This window comes from Pipistrellus hanaki, assembly GCF_964339955.1.
Source record: "Pipistrellus hanaki genome assembly, chromosome: 1".
Taxonomy (NCBI): domain Eukaryota; kingdom Metazoa; phylum Chordata; class Mammalia; order Chiroptera; family Vespertilionidae; genus Pipistrellus; species Pipistrellus hanaki.
In genome coordinates, this window is record NC_140503.1 from 80,220,931 (window position 1) to 80,245,268 (window position 24,338).

The window sequence follows — 24,338 nt, forward strand, 5'->3', positions numbered from 1 at the left end:
GGGGGCACCCCTGCTCGGGGCCGCAGCGCCGCAGCTTCACCAGCGTTGGAGGATGGGACGGAGGGAGAAGGAGCCGAGCGCGGGGAGAGGGGAGAGCGCAGGAACAACCCTCACGCCCATGGGTAGGAGGGAGAAGGTGAGAAGGAATGGAGCAGGAGAGGGAGCCAATGGACGGGAGAGACGGAGGAAGCGGGGGGAGGGGCAGGAGCCAATGAGCGAGCCGGGATGCGAGCGAGGACGCGGCCCCGCGCCCGCTCCCCCCCACCCAGTCCCCGCCCCCCGCCCCCCGCCCCCCGCCCCGGCTCCGGAGCTCGCGCCTTTCCCGGCTCCCGGGAGACCAGGGGAGGGCGGGGCCGACCCAGCGTGCGGCCGGGAGGCGTTGCGAGGTGAGGGCGGCGGGGGAGGGGGTGGGGGGCTGCGCGTGCGCGCGTGCGCGCGCCCCGCCGAGGCCGCGCCGCCGCCGCCGCCGCTCCGCCCCCGCCGGGTGTGTGGCTGCGCGCGCGCGCGTGCGTTCCGGCGGAGCGCGCCGGGGAGATGCTGAGGTAAAGTTCGGGAGAGAGGGAGAGAGAGATCCGTCAGCGCGAGGGAGCCCGAGTGGCCGCCATTACTGAGCCCCGCGCGGCGGCCGGCGCAGGGGCAGGGGGGAGGGACGGGGCCGCCGGCGGCGGCGGGGCGGGAGGGAGGGTGGGTTCCCGGGCCGCGGGAGCCGTAGGGCTTCGAGGTTTCGGGGCGTGTGTGTGTGTGTGCGCGTTGTTGGGGAGCGCCGGGGAGGTGGCCGGAGGAAGGGACGCGGCGCCCGGCGAGCGCGCGCCGGGGAAGAGAGAGGCGAGCCGAGAGTGGAGGAGGAGGAGGAGGAGGCGGCGGCGGCGGAGGAGCGCTCCCCAGGAATGTCGCTGCCGCCGCCACCGCCGGGGCCGCTGCGGTTGAGACGGAGGAGACCGACGGTGTTAGGTAGGACCTGGCGACCCCCCACCCCGCCCCCGCCCCTCCGGGCCTGCCCGCCGCCCCCTCCCCGCCCGGGACCCTGCCCGCCGCCGGCCGCCCCGCGCCGCCGGTTGAAACCAGTTCAGGGGGCTGGGGCCCCGCCGCCGCGGACGGAACCCGGCGCCGCGCTCCGGCCTCGCAGGCGGGGCGGGAGAGGGGTTCGGTCGGCGTGAAGGGCAGCGAGGCCGGTGTGGGGGGGAGGAAGATGGGGCGCCTTCTCCGCAGGTGACGGGCTGGGGTCGGGAAGGCCTGGCGGCGGCGGCCCGGCCCGCTTCCTCGCGGTCAGTCCCCTCTCCTCTCGCCCCGGTGGCGCCGGGGCGCGGGGCGAGGGCCGGGCGGCCGCTAACGAGTTCCACCTGGAGCGGGGGAGCGGGCGCGGGCGGACGCGTCTCCGCGGAAACACGATCTCGTTTTGCAAACTTGGGCGCCTTTCGGGAGAAGGAATGGAGCAGGAGAGGGAGGCCCTTTCACTTTTCCCTGCCCTCCCTCCCCGCTCGGTCCCGGGCCCTCCTCTTCGCCAGTGTCCCCGCTGCCGCCTTGAAAAGTCGGGGTGCGCCGGGGAGGAAGTTGCACCGCGCAACCAGAACGCCGAATCCCGTCGGTAGACCCGCTGGCCTGAGGCTCTGATGCCGAGTTTTCGCCCGAAGAAGAATCCTGAGAATCTCCCTGTTTCCACTGAAGAAAAGTATCGGGGTGGGGGCGGGGAGCCGCGCGGGAGCGCGCGCGCACTTACCCGCACGGACACACAGTGCCTCCGCACCCCCTCAGCGCTCCCCGACTGCCCGGGAGGTGGAGGCTCCGAGCGGCTGAAAGCTGTGAAAGGTGCTCGGGAAGTCCAGGCAAAACTATTGGGACGTGTAGTAAAAATTCCGAGAGAAAGTTGTAGGGGAGACAGTTATTGCTGTGCCATCTGACAGATCCAGTTTGGGGCCCGTGCCAAACGTGGGAATTTAAATGTTTTTAAAACTAGACCAAAATAGGCATGCAGATGGTGTGTATTATACGCGCGTTTTTCAGTGTAAATTCCCATTGATATTTGCGCTTTTCCCTTTGTGATAGGTGGGGATCATTAGAGAATGTCCAGCAGTAAAACAGTGAAATACTTCGCTGTAATTTACTGATCTTTGCTTATGTTGTTTTCTACAGGTGTGTGTAGGGGGGGAGTGGGGGGTGGGGGTGGGGGAACAGGGGGTGCCTGCTCCACTTAAATCCAAAACCTATATTCATTTGGACAGAATGAATGTTAGAGGGTGTTTATTGGCATTGAGGATCTCATTCATTCACTACAGGGAATATTTCTCTAAGTATCCCACACCAGCAGGTATTACTTTGTCATCCTTTGTACATTATAAGAGCTTTGTCACAGAATTATCATTCTTTTATCAGATTTTTAGCACCCTTCCCCCATTTAAATTATTCTAGCAATTTAAAAAATTATTTTGACCTGCAAGTTAAGAGTTTTTAAGGAATAAAATATTGTTTTTGCATTCCGTTTTTGGAATTGAAGTTATGGTACAGGTTTCAATAATAGTTTTGTAACTCACTTTTTTTAATTGAAAAAATTATGTCTCATGAAGACTATACTATATTTACTCTTTCAACATTGGCAGGACTTAAGGTAAAGTGTTGCCTTTAGTATTCACTTCTTAAATATGAAATGGCATGATAGAGGTTTTCTTGGTAGCTACAGAATAAGTTTCAGTTGTCACGATTTCAGTTTACATAGATATTATTTTAAGTCATCTATTTGGGCTCTCATATCCATGATTTTTTTTCTTTATACATCAAGAAGTTATGCAGATGTTGTTATTGACTGAAGAAGCATTGTATAGTGTTCTGTTTCATTAATGTCTTTTGTTCCTAAAAGATGCTTGTGAAATACATTTAAAATACACTAGGGCGATTTAGTTTTAAAAGAACTGGGCAGCAACTTGGATAAAGTGATCCATCATTTGGCGATCTGGGTAATCAAACTATTTAAGTGAAGGTTGTATGTAATTTTATCAAGCTAGGAAAAGCCATTTATGAAATTAAGGAAAGTAGTTATAATGGTAATAATTTTAAAATTTTGTTGTTGTTAATACTCACCCGAGAATATTTTTCCCTTGATTTTTAGAGAGTGGAAAGAGAGAGGAGAGGGAGGGAGAGAAAAACATTGATGTGACAGAGACATCTTCACATTGTTTGGTTGCCTCCAGCATGTACCCCCACCTTACCCTTGACAGAGAATCAAACCTAAGACTTTTAGGTCGAGGTTAGACACTCTTAACCACTGAGTCAAACCACTGAGGGCTATAATGGTAAGAATTTTAAATTCAACTTTAATTGGTGTTCTGACTGTTCATTGGACCTCTTAGGGATTTTTCCTGAGTGTCTTGAGACTTTCTCTAACAACCCACCCTCCCAGACAAAGGCAGCTTCTATTTTTGTCTGTTAAATGTATGTAATTAAATGTAAGATCTCCTTTGAAAAATGAAATCAACTTCATTAAAAAAATTGAAAGCCTCTGATTTGTTATTCATTAATTCAGACTACCTTTATTTAGTACTTACTGTGTTCTGGCCTTTATATGTTAGAGATGGCTAGCTTGGACTTTAGTTGAAGAGGTAGTTAACTATACTTATAGGAGTAAATAGTTATAAGTACTAAGAGATGCAGAAGAAGAGAATGGAATTGGGATATTTTAACTGCAGAAGTTTGAATGTAAGAGAGATAATCAACAAGGTTGGGCTTCTTTCATTGTATTTTGGAAGTTGACTGTCCACAATACCTAAAGTCAACATAGATTGTTATGTTTTGCTCCTTAAATATCACTGGTATTTGTCACTTGGTTAAATAGTTAAGCTTTTCATTATGAAGAATTAGCTGTAAAAAGTGAATTTTCATATTTCTAGCTTTATACTAGATTTAGCCTCGTTTATGATATCCCTGACCAATATTTTAGTAAGTTGGGCACTGTAAGTGATACAAGGAAATATTAACTATTGCTACCTTAAAAAAGAGCTTATTGCTTTGTTGAGAAGTTAGACAATTTAGGAATAGTTAGATGCCAGTTCAAGGCAGAGTAAAAAAAAAACATATATAAGGCAGTACATACTGATTTAAAAATCTGCGTTAAGAAATTTAGATAAAGGAGATAACATTTGGAAGTTCCATAAAAAAGACGTAAGTTGAGAAACTGGACCAAAACACAGGAAAGCACAGGATAGATTAGCAGGTGAGGAGAAAATATAAGGTTAAAATGTAAGAGCATCAATTTGTGCCTTCATGAGTCTAATTGAGAGATTTGGGGAAAAGTATTAACACAGTGTTAATAGAAGGCATGTTCTAGAAATAAATAATGCTTGCATTACTATATTCACTTTACTATATTTGGTATTGCTAAAGAGCTTAGGAAAAACTACCTTGGCTTAAATAGTGTAGTTCATTGTTTTCCTGTTGATCCAAAATTTTATGCTACTTTTTATACTTTTCAGAGCCAAGATAATACCTTTTGTTTACTTATTTATTTTTTTATTTTTGTTGACTAGAGACTAGTGGAAAATTAACATTCCAATGATCTGGGGAATTCAAAGGTCCAAATGTCTGTTCTTCATTAACTAAGAATATAACCCTTTGGATGTTTTTGGTTTTTTTTTTGAGTATTAAATGAAATAGTCCCTTAAAAAATTTCCTGGAGTTTAAGAGCATTTCATTTCTGTATTTTCATTTGTCTTCAGACATACTGTTACCTGAAAGTCAAGTGATACCACCATTTATTGCTAAAACCAATGAGTTTTCCATAAAGAAAAACTGACTTATTTGTCTTTATTTCTTAACATCTAGCAGATAATTACCAAACTCTCTTTGTCTCAGTTTGCTCGTTTCGGGTCTGTGATAGTTCAGGAGCTTTAGTCTCCAATATTGGTCCATCTCTTGTGTTTTGTGCCCCACCAAATCTAATTTTGCATTCCACTTCCAGTCTATAAAATGTCTTCTTATTGCTTATTGCAAGGTCTAATTCCTTTTTGCTTTGAAGACCCTTTATAGTTAGATCTTCAGAAATAAAAAAAAAGCCTCTTATTTTTCAAAATGGCAACTGTGCTCTACCACTCTAACCTAATCACACACCTGGAATTACTTCTGTTTTAAATCCAAATTTTAAAGTATGTGAATGGCTTTTTTTGCACTATGACTGCAGAGTAGAATAGTTGTAACACACTATGGAACACAAAACCTAAAATATTTACTGTCTGGTCTTATATAAAAAAGTTTTCAAAACCCTGAGCTATTCCAATTTGTGCTAATCTTTAATTTATTTGAATTACATTTATCATTTCCATGATATAGCCCATTGCCTTTGTTTCCATAGCTATGGTACCATAAAGTTGCTTAAAATTAGTGTGGAAAGTGCTTTTGAGCCTTAAAAAAAAAAAAAATCCATATTTCCTTGTTAGTCTATACCCCTTCCTGAGATTCTTACTTGACCTCTTAATGTTTCCATCATTAAGAAAATTATTAAACCTTACCTAATGTAGTTTGTATAATGAAAAGAATGATTTCCCTCCTCTACAGCATTGCAGTGTTGAATATCAGATTACATCCTTTTCCCTGCTGCTCAGTCCTCCAAAGTAAGGAGAAAGGACTCAGACAGACCCTGGAAGGGACGTGAGCATGTTCATAGCACTGGTTTAGTGGGCTTCTCTATACATACCTTTGTACTCTCAAAACCTCTGACATGAAGCTAAGCAGATAGCTAAGCCCAGTAAATACCTAATGAGTTGTTTACATAGGTTGATAAAAATGAAATGACCTTTGGTTCTTCTGTTTTCACCACAGAATACGGAAATGGTCTAGGAAGAATTTAGAATTAACATTTACATCTTGGTGACGTGACATGTTAGAAGAAAGTATTGATTAATAATAGGGAAGGCAGTTAATGTGTTTGGAAATGGTTTAGGTCATTGGTTTTCATATATTTTGTTAGGGGAAACTTTGCATGTAATAAATACTTGAAATGTTAAAAGATAAAAATGGGTAAAAGCAGAATTACCTTTGGTGAGTAGGGCTTGGGGAGCTTCCAGGGGACCGCCTATTTGGACCCTCCTATTTGGAAATATTTCTATTGAGCTTCAGGCTTACTGTTTATAAACCCATAACTTGTGTTAATGAGCAGCCTATAGTTCTTGGAAAAAATACCTATACTTTTTATAAGAATATTCTGCTGTGGTAGATTTTATAGGCCCATAGTAGCATGTGATTTTTTTATTTATTTAATTGTGACTATCAATGTGACTTCAAGATTGCCTGGTGGTTGAAGATTAATTCATTTATTCATCAAGTATTTGAACACCTGCTGTGTGTCAGGCACTGTTCTAGGAATATGGTTAAAAACATAACAGAATTTTCCTCTTAACAGTTTAATCCTAAATCCTACCAAGATATGCTTCCAGGTTATTTAGTTACTAAATTGGTGAAATTTTTAATAAATTTTCTTTGCAATTCATCTAATTGTAATCTTGTCTAAAGACTAATTCATAGGAATTGTGATTTTTTTTTTTTAGGGTTCCTTTCAATCTTAAGATTGTGTGCTTATGTATAGGATTATATTACAGAATAGGATTGACTCTATTGTTTAATTACTTAGCTATCCTTTATAATAAAAGCCTAATATGCAAATTGACCAAACATTGAAACAGCCAGTTGCTATGATGTGCACTGACCACCAGGGGGCAGATGCTCAATGCAGGAGCTGCCCCAAGATGGTCAGTGTGCTCCACAGGAGGAGCACTGCTGAGCCAGAAGACAGGCTCATGACTGGCAAGCGCAGCAGTGGTGGTGGGAGCCTCTCATGCCTCCCCTGCAGGCAGGCAGTAAGGATTGAGGAGTCCCAGACTGCGAGAGCCCTGGAATGCTAACTGCCGGCTTAGCCCAATCTCTGAGGGGCTAAGCCAGTTGGCAGACATCCCCCCAAGAGGTCCTGGATTGTGAGAGTGCAGGCCAGGCTGAGGGACTGCCTAGTGTATGAATTTCGTGCACTGGGCCTCTAGTCATATATGTTAAAATGTTTTTTTCATTTTCTTTTCTAATTTTTCACAGCATTAATAAATTTGTCAATGAACATTAAGAAAAATAACAGTATAATGGTATAATATTGTATTCATCTTTCAGTACCAGTTGTTTTTATTCTTAAACTATTCTAGATAAGTTTACCTGTGATTGTGGGATAAACGGTTTTTTTATCTTCTCTTTTTGAATGTCTGTTTATATAAGGGATATTTTATATATTTGACTTAAAGAAGATGTGTAATTAAAAATTTCTGTGTAATTAGGTTGTGAAAATGTAATTTCCTATAATATTTGTGATTTTAAAAATGTGTCAAAAATAAAAATTAGATGGTTGTTCTGGCTGAATACATTGTTACAGATCATAGTCTTCATTCTAGTGGTCTAATTTTTTATTAAATTTTTGGGACCTTAAATATCTGTATATTTCCTCCATAAATACCTTTAGAAAACCTTTTAGATTGATAAATTGCAGCACTTTTTATTTTAATATTTATTAGGACTCATGCATTTATTGAGTAGTTGCTATGTGAGACACTGTTCTAGGCTCTTGGGATATATTGATGAAGTGGAATGGGGAAAGGGATAGCGTTAATGAGAAGTAATAAAGAGTTAAGTTGTATAGTATGTTAGGAGATAAGGAGTTAAGCAAGGGGGATTTGGGTGGATGGTATTGGGAAAAGTAAGTGCAACAGCAGGAACATGCTTAACATGTCAAAGAACAGTTCAATGTTCTTTATTTTATGACGAGCAGAATGAGAGTTGGGCAAATAGAATGAGAGTAGGTCATAGAGAAAGAGGGTTGGAGAAGGCAGATAGAGTTGAAAGGACTTGTTTTTCACTTTTAGGGGCCACTGGAGAGTTTGAGCAGAAGAATGGGAGGCTCTGACGTATGGCTGCTCTGATAATGAATAAACTAGGGAAGGGAGTGGGCAGAAACCAGGCAAATTAATTTAGAAGCCTTGGAATAATCTAGGACCAGAGATGATGGTCAGAGTAATAGCAGTAAAGGTAGTGAAAAGTGATAGATTCTGGCTATATTTTGGATAGCCATTAGGAATTTCCTGATACTATGATAACTTCAACATTTAAAATATTTTTGAAATTATACCTTTTATTAATGAGTGCAACAATTTTGTGGAAAGGTACAAACAAAATTTTAGTTTAAACCAAAATTACTAAGAATATTTTTTCAGTTTCTTCAATTCCTTGTAGAACTTAAAATTTTTTTTTTTTTTTTTTTTTGGTGTAGAAAGCCACTTCATGTTATTAAAACTCCATTAAAAGGGGCATGTTATGTTTGAATGGCTTAGTAAAAATATCTTAGAAAACTAAGTTGTAGAGATAGCTTCATTTCAGCAGACAATTGTAGGACGGTTTTATTTAAATTTTTTATTGTCTTAATTTCTGTAAGGATAGTTAAACTTTTCCTTGAAATAAGGTTATCTAAAGGCAAAATGAGAAACTGCATTGCAAAATATTAAAAGCTTAATAACAGTGTTTTCTAATGCTTAAAGTAAAGATTGGTCATCAAGAGACTGCTACTTTTGTCTCAGTTTCTTCATGAGTAAAAATAAGCAATGATGCTAGAAGTTATAAGACAATGAGAACAACTTATATTAAAGTTACATTAAATGTAGAAAGATATGAATATATTAACATAAATATTACCATTAGATATATTTAAAAGGAATTTTCAAAATAAACATCCCGCATGTAGACATTGGTCATTAGTTTATTAGTGGAGAGCACAAAAAACAATGGATTCTTTCTTAAGCACAGAAGAAAAACTACCTTGGCTAGTCAGTGGAGGGCAATTTTGACTTGGACATTGAAAGCCAGGGGATAATTCATGTATTTATAAATCAGGTGTTTGAAATTAAATACCCTCATAACTTATTAGAGCCAATCTCATAAAAGCTTGCTTTCTCTCATGAGGTGGTAATAACATACTAACCTAAACAAATGGCAAAATATTCTTGAGGGCAGGGTGATGAAAATTTTTTTTTCTAGTTGAGGGTTTTTCAAACATTTTTAAAATCTGAAAACATTTTTTTAAACTGAGTTAAGTAAACCTGTAAATCAGATTTTAAAAAAGCAGTACTCTGTTGAGATTTGAAAAGATAGCAAATTTATTTGCCCAATATTATTCTTTCCTATCTCTAGGTGAAAGAATTTTTCTACCACAGTTTGAAAATCACTATATGATGATTCATGACATAAGCTTTGAAGCTGACTTAACAGCAGGTAGCCTGCCCAATAGCATTGTTAGAAAGAAGGACATAGATGTTACTTACTGTATCTAATTGGTAGTTTGTTGTGAATTTGCTTTGAAAACCATAAATGTCACACAGACCTAACATTTCTAATTTAAACTTTAATATTCATGATTCAGAAACTACTGCTGTCAAATTAATTGGAGTGTGTTAAAGCTTTAGTATTAAAATTTATCCTCAATATAGAGAGTTTTATTTCTCTATTATATAAAAAACCTTCCAGTTTTCAGTAACCAATGACAGGGTGATGACTTCATGATTCCACCTATCTTCATTTAATTTTAAGGCCCTTTTATTTCTGAGTTTTTTAAAATACATTTTGTGATAGTGCTTTGTTTCTGCTCTCATACTCTAAACTTAAAGTACTAAAGTATCTTAGTATTTTGAGGATTATTTTATAGGAGAGCAGAAGTAAAGTTTAATGTGTTTGGATAAGCATGAGAAATATTAATAAAAGTATGACTTGCAAGGATTTAATTTATAGTTGAGAAACTTTTACAATACTGGGCCCATATGACATTGCATTGTTAACTTCTCTGTTAGTAACTTTATCTCTTAAACTGTGGAAAGCAAGGGACTGTCTTTGTATTGCTCTTCGTTTTGAGAAGAGATATTTGTTTAATAAAGGACTTATATATTCTAGTGTTTGTACTGTTTAACATAAAAGTTCAAAGTAATCACTAGATGTCTTCTTTTGATGTACATTTTAAAGTATGTTGTCTGCATTTTTTTGTTCGTCAATTAAGGAAAAACACCTCATATTCCATGTTTTTATTCCCTCCCCCCTTGATTGTTATCTATAGAATCATTGTGCTGTTATCACAAACTCATTTTCCTTTTTATCATAGATTAAGGTGTGTGTGTGTGTTTGTTTTTTTTAATTTTAACTAAAACCAAAAAACAAGTTAATGGGATTGGATAGCTCTGTCCTAATCTCTTTTACTTACAGTTATTGTGTAATCTGCTTCCAGATAAATATTTCTAAGGCACAAGTTTGATCACATCATTTTTATAAATCTTTAAAAGCCTCCCAGGTTCTAAGAATCAAATTAGAAACTAATATTTATTAAGCACCATTTGTTTGCTATGCACTTAATATTTGAGAAAAGAAAATTTTTAAATTTATATAGATAATGTGGCCCCATTTTATAGATGGGGGAACCATGTCTCAAGAGGGTTAGGGCTTTACTGTTATAAACTAGGAAATAATAGTCCTATTAGAAATCAGTTCTACTTGTTTTCTACTTCTTGCTCCTTCAACATAGTCATATTTTATCATATTTATTACAAAAGTGAACCTAATAAATATTTTGTTTGAATATCACATGGCTGATGCTTTTAAAATTAATATTTAGTTAGGCTAATAGAATAAACTTTTAAACACAAGAATAAGACTGAAATTGTATTTTTAAATATTTTGCCTGAAATGTTAGTCAGAAATTTAAATTATAAGGATAGGTTCTCTTTACCAGTAGTTGATAGTATAGCAAATATTCAGTATAATCTGAATATCTATTATATTTACTTGAAATTGAGGTCAGTGGAGAAGCCAGCTGTTGGGAACCAGGTGGTAGTTTTTTCCTTAATTTTTTTCTTCATCTTCATATTTAGTTTAACAGGGTTTAAATATGTTAGTGGACATAACTGAATATTTTCTCTATCTTGTAAAATTTTGATGTAGTGGAAATGATATATTGCTTTTATTTTTAAATACATTTCTACCAATTGGAGAGGAAAAGAGAGGGGGGGAGAGCCATGCTAGCGGGCCTGTATTGCTATTTTAAAAAAAAACAAAAACATTTTTATTGATTTCAGAGAGGAAAAAGGAGGGAGGGAGGGGGGAAGGGAGGGAGAAATATCAATGATGAGAGAGAATCATTGATTGGCTGCCTTCTGCATGCCCCACACTGGGAATCGAGCCCACAACCTGGGCATGTTCCCTGACTGGGAATCAAACTGTGATCTCCTGGTTCATAGGTCGATGCTCAAACACTGAGCCACGCCTGGCTTCTATTGCTTTTAATTCAACCTCAGAAGAATCTCCAAAAAAAATTTTATATGAGACTGATTCATTGCTACCACATAAGTAACCTAAGTTAAATTACATGGAATTTTTTAAAGTTATTTAATGTTGCTGGTATATAGATATACTTCTTTTTATATTTTTATTGATTTCAGAGAGGAAGGGACAGAAAGAAAGAGATAGAAACATCAATGATGAGAATCATTGATCAGCTGCCTCCTGCACACCACCTACTGGGGATCCAGCTGGCATCCTGGGCATGTGCCCTTGACTGGACCCTTCATTCCACTGACCAATACTATCCACTGAGCCAAAATGGCTAGGGCTATATATAAGATATTTTTAAAAGATTGTCCTGAATATATAATATTAAAATTCTTTAGATTGGTGCTGCTCAAAATGTGGTGCACTTCGTAACTACTCTGAGAGGAAATATATGCAGAAATCAAGAACATTGAGAAACAATTTGACAATTTTATATCTCTTGAATTAATAAGAAATTGGGGCTTAGATTTTAAAATTTATTTATTTTACAGAAGTGTGCTTGTAGATATGAAATAAAAAATTAGTTCTTCATCTTAATTTGAGAAATATGTATCTAGTTAAATAATGTCATTATTTGCACTAACTGTCCATTTATTTCTATTTCACCTTGTAAGTATTTGAATATCTTAATTGTCTTTGGGCATAATATTTTATATATTTCACAATGTGCTAAAACTTCTTAAATTTCTTTTCATTCTAAAATCTTACTAATAAATTCATATGAAATTTCATTTTAAGGAACAAGATTAGAAAGCAGGTTGTTTTTAAAGGTTGTGAGTGAGTTTTTAAAGCAGCTAGTATAATTTAGTTATCACCAAATACAGCCTCCAATCATAGAAGGCAGGACAATTGAGGGGAAGGAAAAGGACTAGTTGTTTTCTTGAACTCAGAAAAGAGTAGAGACAGAATGCTCATTTGGTTAATAAGGGCTTATTTAAAACTTGTGAGATATTAAATCTTGTATTAGTTTAAATTTTAGTTATTAGAATTGCTTTAAATTTTGAAGTCATTTCACATTTATAATAATAAACCATAGACATTTTATGGTGGTTTTTTAAAATACATGTAACATTGTTAACTTGCGTGGTGCTTTGTTATGAATATCTTTAATATGTATATAATTTAATGTATATAATTCACTATTAAGATTTGTTCTTTTTCTCCTCTTTCTAGGCAGATGATCTATTTGAAGATCTTGAAGATCTTTGCACAAAAATGAGGAAAATACAAAGAACCAAATATAGTTCTGAAATTCAGGATCTATATTTTGAGATGATTTTTTATTTTCAGAATGAGAAGTATATCTGGTTATCTCTATGAATGTAGAGACATGAGAAGAGAGTTATGATGGCAAAAAACAAAGAGCCGCGCCCCCCATCCTATACTATCAGTGTAGTTGGACTCTCTGGGACTGAAAAAGACAAAGGTAACTGTGGAGTTGGAAAGTCTTGTTTGTGCAATAGATTTGTACGCTCAAAAGCAGATGAATATTATCCAGAGCATACTTCTGTGCTCAGCACCATTGACTTTGGAGGACGAGTAGTAAACAATGATCACTTTTTGTACTGGGGTGACATAACACTAAATGGTGAAGATGGAGTAGAATGCAAAATTCATGTCATTGAACAAACAGAATTCATTGATGACCAGACTTTTTTGCCTCATCGGAGTACAAATTTACAACCATATATAAAACGTGCAGCTGCTTCTAAATTGCAGTCAGCAGAAAAACTAATGTACATTTGCACTGATCAACTAGGCTTGGAGCAAGACTTTGAACAAAAGCAAATGCCTGAAGGGAAGCTCAATGTAGATGGATTTTTATTGTGCATTGACGTAAGTCAGGGATGCAATAGGAAGTTTGATGATCAACTTAAATTTGTGAATAACCTTTTTGTCCAACTATCAAAATCAAAAAAGCCTGTAATAATAGCAGCAACTAAATGTGATGAATGCGTGGATCACTATCTTAGAGAAGTTCAGGCATTTGCTTCAAACAAAAAGAACCTTCTTGTAGTGGAAACATCAGCACGATTGAATGTCAACATTGAAACATGTTTCACTGCACTGGTACAAATGTTGGATAAAACTCGTGGCAAACCGAAAATTATTCCCTATCTGGATGCTTTTAAAACACAGAGACAACTTGTTGTCACAGCAACAGATAAGTTTGAAAAACTTGTGCAGACTGTGAGAGATTATCATGCAACTTGGAAAACTGTTAGTAATAAATTAAAAAATCATCCTGATTATGAAGAATACATCAATTTAGAGGGAACAAAAAAGGCACGAAATACTTTCTCAAAACACATAGAACAACTTAAACAAGAACATATAAGAAAAAGGAGAGAAGAATATATAAATACCTTACCAAGAGCTTTTAACACTCTTTTGCCAAATCTAGAAGAAATTGAACATTTGAATTGGTCAGAAGCTTTGAAGTTAATGGAAAAGAGACCAGATTTTCAGTTATGTTTTGTGGTGCTAGAAAAAACACCTTGGGATGAAACTGACCACATAGACAAAATTAATGATAGGCGAATCCCATTTGACCTCCTGAGCACTTTAGAAGCTGAAAAAGTTTATCAGAACCATGTACAACATCTAATATCAGAGAAAAGGAGGGTAGAAATGAAGGAAAAATTCAAAAAGACTTTGGAAAAAATTCAGTTCATTTCACCTGGACAGCCATGGGAGGAAGTCATGTGCTTTGTTATGGAGGATGAAGCCTTCAAGTATATTACAGAGGCTGACAGCAAGGAGGTGTATAGTAGGCATCAGCGAGAAATAGTTGAAAAAGCCAAAGAAGAGTTTCAGGAAATGCTTTTTGAGCATTCGGAACTTTTTTATGATTTAGATCTTAATGCAACACCTAGTTCAGATAAAATGAGTGAAATCCATACAGTTTTGAGTGAAGAACCTAGATATAAAGCTTTACAGAAACTTGCACCTGATAGGGAATCTCTTCTACTTAAGCATATAGGGTTTGTTTATCATCCCACTAAAGAAACATGTCTTAGTGGCCAAAATTGTATGGACATTAAAGTAGAGCAGTTACTTGCCAGTAGTCTTTTGCAGTTAGATCATGGTCGCTTAAGATTGTATCATGATAGTACCAATATAGATAAAGTTAACCTTTTTATTTTAGGGAAGGATGGCCTTGCCCAAGAACTAGCAAATGAGATAAGGACACAATCCACTGATGATGAGTATGCCTTAGATGGAAAAATTTATGAACTTGATCTTCGACCAGTTGATGCCAATTCGCCTTACTTTTTAAGTCAGTTATGGACTGCCGCCTTTAAACCACATGGGTGCTTCTGTGTATTTAATTCTATCGAGTCACTGAATTTTATTGGGGAATTTATTGGAAAAATAAGAACTGAAGCTTCTCAGATCAGAAAAGATAAATATATGGCTAATCTTCCATTTACGTTAATTCTGGCTAATCAGAGAGATTCCATTAGTAAGAACCTACCAATTCTCAGGCATCAAGGGCAACAGTTGGCAAACAAGTTACAATGTCCTTTTGTAGATATACCTACTGGTACATATCCTCGGAAGTTTAATGAAACACAAATAAAGCAAGCTCTAAGAGGAGTATTAGAATCAGTTAAACACAATTTAGATGTGGTGAGCCCAGTTCCCACCAATAAGGATGTATCAGAAGCTGACTTGAGAATTGTTATGTGTGCCATGTGTGGTGATCCATTTAGTGTGGATCTTATTCTTTCACCCTTCCTTGATTCTCATTCTTGCAGCGCTGCTCAAGCTGGGCAGAATAATTCCCTAATGCTTGACAAAATCATTGGTGAAAAAAGGAGGCGAATACAGATCACAATATTATCATATCATTCCTCAATTGGAGTAAGGAAAGATGAACTTGTTCATGGATATATATTAGTTTATTCTGCCAAACGGAAAGCATCAATGGGAATGCTCCGAGCATTTCTATCAGAAGTTCAGGATACCATTCCTGTACAACTGGTGGCAGTTACTGACAGCCAAGCAGATTTTTTTGAAAATGAGGCCATCAAGGAGTTAATGACTGAAGGAGAACACATCGCAACTGAGATCACTGCTAAATTTACAGCATTGTATTCTTTATCTCAGTATCATCGGCAAACCGAGGTCTTTACTCTGTTTTTCAGTGATGTCCTAGAGAAAAAAAATATGATAGAAAATTCCTATTTATCTGATAGTACAAGGGAATCAACCCATCAAAGTGAGGATGTTTTTCTACCATCTCCCAGAGATTGTTTTCCCTATAACAACTACCCTGATTCAGATGATGATACAGAAGCACCGCCTCCTTATAGTCCAATTGGGGATGATGTACAGTTGCTTCCAACACCTAGTGACCGTTCCAGATACAGATTAGATTTGGAAGGAAATGAATATCCTATTCATAGCACCCCCAACTGTCATGACCATGAACGCAACCATAAAGTGCCTCCACCTATTAAACCTAAACCAGTTGTACCTAAGACTAATGTGAAGAAACTTGATCCAAACCTCTTAAAAACAATAGAAGCTGGTATTGGCAAAAATCCAAGAAAACAGACTTCCCGGGTGCCTTTGGCACATCCTGAAGATATGGATCCTTCAGATAACTATGCGGAACCCGTTGATACAATTTTTAAACAGAAGGGCTGTTCTGATGAGATATATGTTGTCCCAGATGATAGCCAGAATCGCATTATTAAAATTAGAAATTCATTTGTAAATAGCACCCAAGGAGATGAAGAAAATGGATTTTCTGATAGAACCTCAAAAAGTCATGGGGAACGGAGGCCTTCAAAATACAAATATAAATCTAAAACTCTGTTTAGTAAAGCCAAGTCATACTATCGACGAACACATTCAGATGCAAGTGATGACGAGGCTTTCACTACTTCTAAAACAAAAAGAAAAGGAAGACATCGTGGAAGTGAAGAAGATCCACTTCTTTCTCCTGTTGAAACTTGGAAAGGTGGTATTGATAATCCTGCAATCACTTCAGACCAGGAATTAGATGATAAGAAAATGAAGAAGAAAATCCACAAAGTAAAAGAAGATAAAAAGGTAAATTTAAGTTATGACCACTAATGTTTATAAAGATTCTTTTTTTTAACATTTAATGTACTTTTTTTCTTCAATTTAATGAATTTGACATCAGTGAGAACTTAAGCTGCCTTATGTCGTTTAATACATAAAATTATCAGCTCTTTAAAATTTTCAGAATATTTTATGAGGGTACTTTTTTTTTTTTTTACTGATTATATTGAATTTCACTTATTTGTGCTTTATCTTCTTTGGGTAATTTCATCTCATATTCAGCATGGAAATTCTGCATGAATATAGTCTCTATAAAAACCCAGATATAAAGTGACTTTGTGGGTTTTTTTTCCTGTATTGTAAGCGTCCATTTGTCTGGTTTTCCCTTCTGAACTATCAGTTTTGCAATATTAATTTGATATACCTATCTCACACAAGCATGTTAACAGTACAATAAACTGTAGTAATTTGTAGTCTTTTAAATTTATTAACTTTTTGGGCAACTTTCTTTGTGGATAGTGGTATACAGCCTACAGATTTGCAGAAAGGTTTCTTAAATTTGAATTGTAGAATTCTGTTCAAATAGCAAGTTTTAGTCTGTTTTATTTTAAATAGTTACTAATTTATCTGATGGTATAAAGTTAGTTAGAAACCTAAAATATATATGCTATTAAAGTTGTATTTAATAATTTTTATTTTTATTAAATGTTTTTCACAGTAGTTATTTAAGCACCGTTATTTCTAATGTTATCTGTCATGAGTGTACATAAACTTTTATTCAAGGTTTTTATGGTTTTTAGATAGTATTCAATAGATTTTTATACTACATATTGGTAATTTCTTCATCCAGTAAGTCCAATCTTAATATTTAATTTACTGTAGCCAACTATTATTTATTAAACTAAATTAAAGATACAGATATTTTGAGTAACCTTATCCTAGATAGATTACCTGTATATAGTAATTGCTTCCCTATAGTTGGTAGCCTCCATTTTATTTTCTAAGTTTAAGCTGCAATATTTTAAAATTTATCATTGTTTTTCAGATTAGACATGTAAATGGGAAGGCTCATCTAGATCTATAACACAAACTCAACTTACAACACTCTACTAACTAAATACCTCTGGCATCTTTTCACAGTCACCCTATTATCACTAGTCCTCACTACATATTTTATCACTGCCAAAAGACTTCAGTACTTTTTTTTTTAATTTGCTTATATTATTAAAACTATTGAATGCTTATTAACAAAAATAAGCATACACAGTCTTTCCATTTTAAATTGTTGATTTTTTTGTGTTATTTTCCTTTTTCTTTTTTAATCCTCATCTCAGGATATTTTTTCCATTGAATTTTTTGAGAGAGAATGGAGTGGAGTGGGGGGAGAGAGAAAGAGAGAAACATTAATGTGAGAGAGACACATTGATTGTTTGCCTCCCTCACTCTGTCTTGGGCCAGGGATCAAACCCTCAACCCTTTGTTCTGCAGCCTGACACTCTAACCACCAAGCAAAACCAGCCAGGGCTATTTTGTTATTTTTTATCATAAGTCTGTTTAATTGTTTTAATAACTAGTAATTTTAATATTTTCATATTCTTCTTTATTCATTCCACACTTTATTTTTACTTAAAAATTTTAATGTTATTTTAATTATTGCAAGTGTCCCCCTTTTTCCCTGGAATCCTTTGTCCACCTTCATCCACCCACGCTTCCCCCTTCCTTGGCCTTCACCAAACTATTGTTTGTGCCCATAGTATACGTATGCATATATGTTCTTTAGCTAATCCCTTCACCTTTATCCTGTTACCCCCACTTCTCACTCGTCAGGTACTGGCCAGTCTGTTCAATGTATCAATTGCTTCCAGTTCCATTTTGTTTATCAGTTTCTTTTGTTTATTAGATTCCACATACGAAAATATATGCTCTTTGTCTTTCTCTAACTGTCTTATTTTGCTTTAGCATAATACTCTCCAGATCCATTCATATTGTTGCAAAGGGTAAAAGTTCCTCTTTTTTTTTTTTTACAGTGGCATAATATTCCATTGTGAAAATGTGCCATAGCTTTCTTATCCACTTACCTGCTGATGGGCACTTGGGCTGTTTCCAGATTTTGGATATTTGTAAACTAGCGGCCCAGTGCACAGATTCGCGCACCAGTGGATGTCCCTCAGCCTGGCCTGCACCCTCTCACTGTCTAGGACCCCTCGGGAGATGTTAGAGAGCCTGTTTAGGCCTGATCCCCACAGGCCAGCCCGAGGGACCCCACCAGTGCACGAATCTGTGCAGTAGACCTTGAGTATGCATATAAGATTTTTGATTAATCTCTTCTCACCTTTTCCCCTACCCCCTTCCCTCTGAGATCAGTCTGTTTCTGCTCCTGTGTTGAGCCTCTGCCCCCTCGTGGTCAGTGCACATCATAGCTACCGGATGGTCAGCCAGTTGTTTGGTCGTTTAGGCTTTTATATATATAGGTATTGCTGCTGTGAATAAAGGGTTACATATATTGTTTCTGATTGGTGTTTTGAAATTCTTAGGATATATTCCCAGAAATGGGGATTGTTGTGTTAAAGGCAGTTCCATTTTAAATACTTTGAGGAAACTCCATACTGTTTTTCACAATGGCTGTATCAGTCTGCATTCCCACCAATAATGTACAAGGGTTCTCTTTTTTTTCCACGTCCTCCCTAGCACTTGTTGTTTGTTGTTTTATTGTTAGTATTTATTCTGACAGGTGTGAGGTGATACCTCATTATAGTTTTTATTTGCATCTCTAATGATTAGTGACCTTGAACATTTTTTCAGATGTCTATTGGCCATCCATATGTCATCATCTTTGGAGAAGTGTCTGCTAGGTGTACCGGTTAATAATGTGGATTTTAATCAAAGAAAACATGATAATTTCAAGAGAAATATCAAAAGTGCTTTATCAAAGTAATGTCCCATTGCTAGCTGCACATTTCCCCATCTTTCAGGTAATTTGTGGATACCATCCCAATAGAACTTTTCAGAAACCCAATTTTCCACTTCTTCGTATGTTTGAAGTGCGCTCAGAAAGTGTATATGCCAGCAATCAGAACAAGTAGTAATCTGAAGGAGCAAGGTCTGTGAATACAGCTGGTGGGTTAATACTTCCCAGGCAAGATCTTTTAACATGTCTTTAACTGATTTTGAAGTATGTGATGGTCCATCATCATGAAATAAAATTACTTTGCCATGTCTTCTAGAACATTGTTTTACAATCAAAGCCTGGTTGAAATTGATTACCGTATTTTTCGGACCATATGACGCACCGGACCATAAGACGCACCAGTTTTTAGAGAAGGGAAATGAAGAAAAAAAGATTCTGAAACAAATAGTGTCCTAAAATATTTTATGTGCATTAAAACCCAACATCACAGTCATAAACACATGTAATCAACCTGTAAAGTAAACAGCAGCATTTAGAACCATTTTAGAGCCGGGCAAGCACACAGAGACCACACAGAGCCGGGCAAGTAAAAAAACTTTTTTTTTACAGTATATGTGCAGGCTATATTTGGACCATAAGACGCAGGGACTTTTTCCCCCCACTTCTGGGGGGGAAAAAGTGCGTCTTATGGTCCGAAAAATACGGTATTTATTGTCGGTAGTGATCAGTATTAATTGTTTCACCTGGTTATAGGAGCTCATAATATACCACAACTTCCTGTTCCCACCAAACGCAGAGCATGGTCTTCTTTCTAAAGCAATTTGGCCTTGCAGTCAATGTTGATGATTGACCTGGATCAACCCATGATTTTGTGCATTTGGGATTCTCAAAAAGAAAAAAACTTTTCATCACCAGTCACAATTTGCTGCAAAAAAGACTTCATGCCTATTGAAGCAACATTTTACTGATGACTTTTTGGTTTTCCATTTGTCTTTAGTTCAGTTGATGTGGCACCCATTTTCCTTACTTTAAAATCTTTCCCATTGCTTATAAACGATCGAATATTGTTTGCTGAGCAATGTTTAATCTCTCTGCAAGTTGTTTCTGAGTTTGACACGCATCTTCATCCAATAATGCTTGTAATAGTTGGTCTTCAAACTTTTTCGGTTGACCTGGATGCTCTTTGTCTTTTACATCGAAATCATCACTTTTAAAGCGTTTAAACCAGCGTTCACAAGTATCTTGAGATGGAGCATGTTCTCCATAAGCTTCCTGAAGTATTCAGCAGCACTTTTCTTAAAATAATGAATTATGATTTCCCACAAATGCTTTTTTTTGGCACGAAATTCTACATTTTTAAGCGTAAAACTATCTATGATGTTAACAACTTAAGCAAATTGACATAGGAAGTTTTGAAGCTTGTCAATAAAACAAAGTAGCATACATATCAAATCGCATATATATCAACATTTGTGTAACTCTTATCTATTGAAAAAAAATCATCATTAATTAACTGGTACACTGGTACACCTAGTATTCAGGTCCTTTGCCTATTTTTTATTTGAATTGTTTGTCTTCCTGGTGTTCAGTTATATAAGTTCTGTTTCATGAGTTAAATTTAAGTCTTTTATCCTTTTTAGTTCAGTCTTATGTATGGTGTAAGTTGGTGGTCTAGTTTCATTTATTTTTGCATGTGCCTGTCCAATTTTCACAATACCATTTATTGAAGAGACTATCTTTACTCCATTGTATGCTCTTGCCTCCTTTATCAAATATTAATTGACCATAGAGATGTGGATTAATTTCTGGGATCTCTGTTGTGTTCCATTTGTCTATATGTTCTTAAGCTAGTAACAGACTATTTTAAAATGGATTTGTAGTATAGTTTGATATCCTGTATTGATACCTTCAACTTGTTTTTCTTTCTTCAAGATTGCTAAAGCTATTCGGGGCCAATTTTTGGTCTCATGTAAGTTTTTGGAATATTTTTTCTAGTTCTGTGAAATATCCCATTGGTGTTTTAATAGGAATTGCTTTGAATCTACAAATTGCTTTAGGTAGTATGGATATTTTAGTGATGTTAATTCTTTCAATCCATAAACAATGAATGGAATATGCTTCCATTTATTTGTATCTTCCTGAATTTCTTTGTTTAATGTCATATAGTTCTCCGAGTTACAGGTTTTATATCCTTTGTTAAATTTGTTCCTAGGTACCTTATTTGTTGAAATAGTAAGTGGGATTGTTTCCTTAGTTTCTGTTTCTGATAGTTCATTATTGGTTTGTAAAAATGCCATCAATTTCTGGATCCTAATTTTATATCCTGCAACTTTGCTGAATTCATTGATTAGATCTACTAGTCTTTCGGTGGTCTTCAGGGTTTTCTGTATACAGTATGACATGGTCTGCAAAAAATGACAGTTATACTTCCTCCTTCCCAATTTGATGCTTTTTATTTCTTCTTGTCTGATTGCTATGGCTACAACATCCAGTACTATGTGGAATAAGAATGGTGAAAGCAGACGTCCCTGTCTTGTTCCTGATCTTAAGGAAAACACTTTTAGTTTTTGCCCATTGTGTATGATGTTGGCTGTAGGTTTTTCACATATGGCCTTTGTTATGTTGAGGTATGATCCCTCTATTCCTACTTTGCTGAGAGTTCTTTATCATGTATGGGTGCTGGATTTTATCAAATGCTTTTTCTGCATCAATTGATATGATCGTGTGATTTTTATCTTTAATTTTATTTATGTGATATGGCACTTTTTTAAATTTGTGTATTCATTTCTGACTGATTATTTACATTCTTGCATCCCTGGAATAAATTCCATTTGATCATAGTGTATGATTTCTAAAAATTTATTGCTTGATCCAATTTGCTAATATTCTGTTGAGAATTTTAGCATCCAGGTTCATTAGTGATATTGGCCTTAATTTTTTACTTCTTGTGTCTTTATCTGATTTTGTTAATATTAGGATAATGTTGGCCTCATACTAAGAGCTTGGAAGTCTTCCATTCTATTGAATTTATATTTTGATGAGGAGGGGTGTTAATTAGTTCTTCTTTGAATGTTTGGTAAAATTTGCCTATGAAGCTATTTGGTCCAGGACTTTTGTTTGCTGGAAGTATTTTTTATTACTTCTTCAATGTCATTAGTTGTTATTGATCTATTCAGGTATCCTGCTTCTTCCTGATTCCATTTTGGAAGATTGTCTTTTCTAGGAATTTTTCCATTTTGCCCAGGTTGTCTACTTTGTTGGCATATAGTGGTTTCTAATATTTTCTTACAATCATTGGTATTTCTGTGATGTCTGTTGTTATCATTCTTTCATTTCTGATTACATTTATTTGGGTTTGTTCTTTCTTGATGTGTCTAGTTAAAGGTTCATCAGTCATGTTTTTCCTTTCAAAAAAGAACCAACTTTTGGTTTCATTGACCTTTTGTATTTTTTTGTTTGTTTGTTTTTCGTTTTTATTTTTTCTCTAATTTTTATTATTTCCTTCATTTTACCTTGGCCTTTTCCAGCTGTTCTGATTCTACTTCTTTTAGATGTAAGGTTAGATTATTTACTAGAGATCTTTTTGCCTTTTGAGGTAGGCCTGTAATGCTATGAACTTCCCTCTCAGGACTGTTTTGGCTTTGCCCCATAGATTTTGGGTAGTTGTATATTCATTTTTGTTTGATTCCAGGTAATTTTTTTTTTATTTCTTCCTTGATCTAATTGATAATTCATTCCTTGTTTAATAACATGCTGTTTAGCCTCTATGTGTTTGAATATTTTTGAGTTTCTTATCACAGTTGATTTGTGATGTCATGCCTTTGTGGTCAGAGAAAGATGTTTGATATAATTTTAATCTTAAATTTATTGAGACTTTTTTTTGTGTGTCCTAACATGTGGCCTGTTTTTGAGAATGTTCCATGTGCACTTGAGGAGAATGCATATTCTGCTTCTTTGGGATGAAATGTTCTATAGGTATCAATCAAATTCATCTATGCTATGCTCCTCTCTTTAATTCTTTTTCTTAAAGCAGTCCTTGTAGCATTTAATGCAATGCTGGTTTGGTGATAATGGAACTCCTTTAGTCTTCTTTTGTCTGGGAGGCTCTTTACTTCACATTTAATTTTAAATGATAGCTTTGCTAGCTAGAGCAGTCAGTCTTGGTTGCAAATTCTTGCTTTTCATTACTTTGAATACTTCAGGCCAATGCCTTTGGCCTGAGTGTTTCTGTTGAGATCCTCTGAGAGCCTTATGGGAACTCACTTGTAAGTATCTGGCTGTTTCTCTCCTTCTGCCTTTAAGATTCTCCTATTTCTAATCATGGCCTTTTTTATAATGTGCCTTGGTGTGAGTCCCTTTGTGTTTATCTTGTTTGAGACTCTCTGTGCTTCCTTGATTTATACATTTCCTTTATCATACAGTGGTGCCTCACACAACGAACTTAATTCGTTCCAGGAGCAAGTTTGTTATGCGAAAAGTTCGTTATGTGAAACGCGTTTTCCCATAACAATACATGTTAAAAAAATAATTCGTTCTGTAGCATAAAATATGCTAAGATGACATAAAAAAAAATGCTAAGATGACATATTTTTATTTAGATACATCTAAAAACATAATTTTTTTTAAAAAAAAACACACATTTTTTTAATTTTAAGACAGACTAAGTAGAGTCTACCTAATCTTGCACATCTTCATCCATTTTCTGCTTTTTGGCCGATGGTTTCATGAAAAACCTGTCCAAAGTTCGCTGTGCGAGGCGTTCGTTATGCGAGGCACCACTGTACTAGACAAGTTTTATATGTTTTATTTCAGAGAGGAAGGGAGAGGGAAAGAGGTAAAGGAACATCAATGATGAGAGAAAATCATTGATCAACTGCCTCCTGCACACCCCCTACTGGGTGGGTATCAAGTCTGCAACCCCGACAGACATGTGCTCAGACTGGGAATTGAACTGTGAGCTCCTGGTTCATGAATCAGAGTTCAACCACTGAACAATACTGGCTGGGCCAGAGAAGTTTTC

General features: G+C 37.0%; 1 protein-coding gene across 3 annotated transcripts in view; it reads left to right on the top strand.

Moving 5' to 3' along the window:
- The first annotated feature begins 405 nt into the window (after nucleotides 1-405).
- ARHGAP5 (Rho GTPase activating protein 5) overlaps nucleotides 406-24,338 on the top strand; it is an 82,446-nt gene continuing 58,513 nt past the window's right edge. For 2 of the 3 annotated variants that reach the window (XM_084874472.1, XM_084874474.1), the window contains exons 1-2: nucleotides 667-951; nucleotides 12,547-16,437. In XM_084874472.1, the coding sequence (XP_084730598.1) occupies nucleotides 12,718-16,437 (3,720 nt within the window). In that variant the 5' untranslated portion in view covers nucleotides 667-951; nucleotides 12,547-12,717. Of the gene's footprint in view, nucleotides 543-666; nucleotides 952-12,546; nucleotides 16,438-24,338 lie in introns of those variants that run through there. The other variant, XM_084874473.1, reaches the window with a different exon arrangement.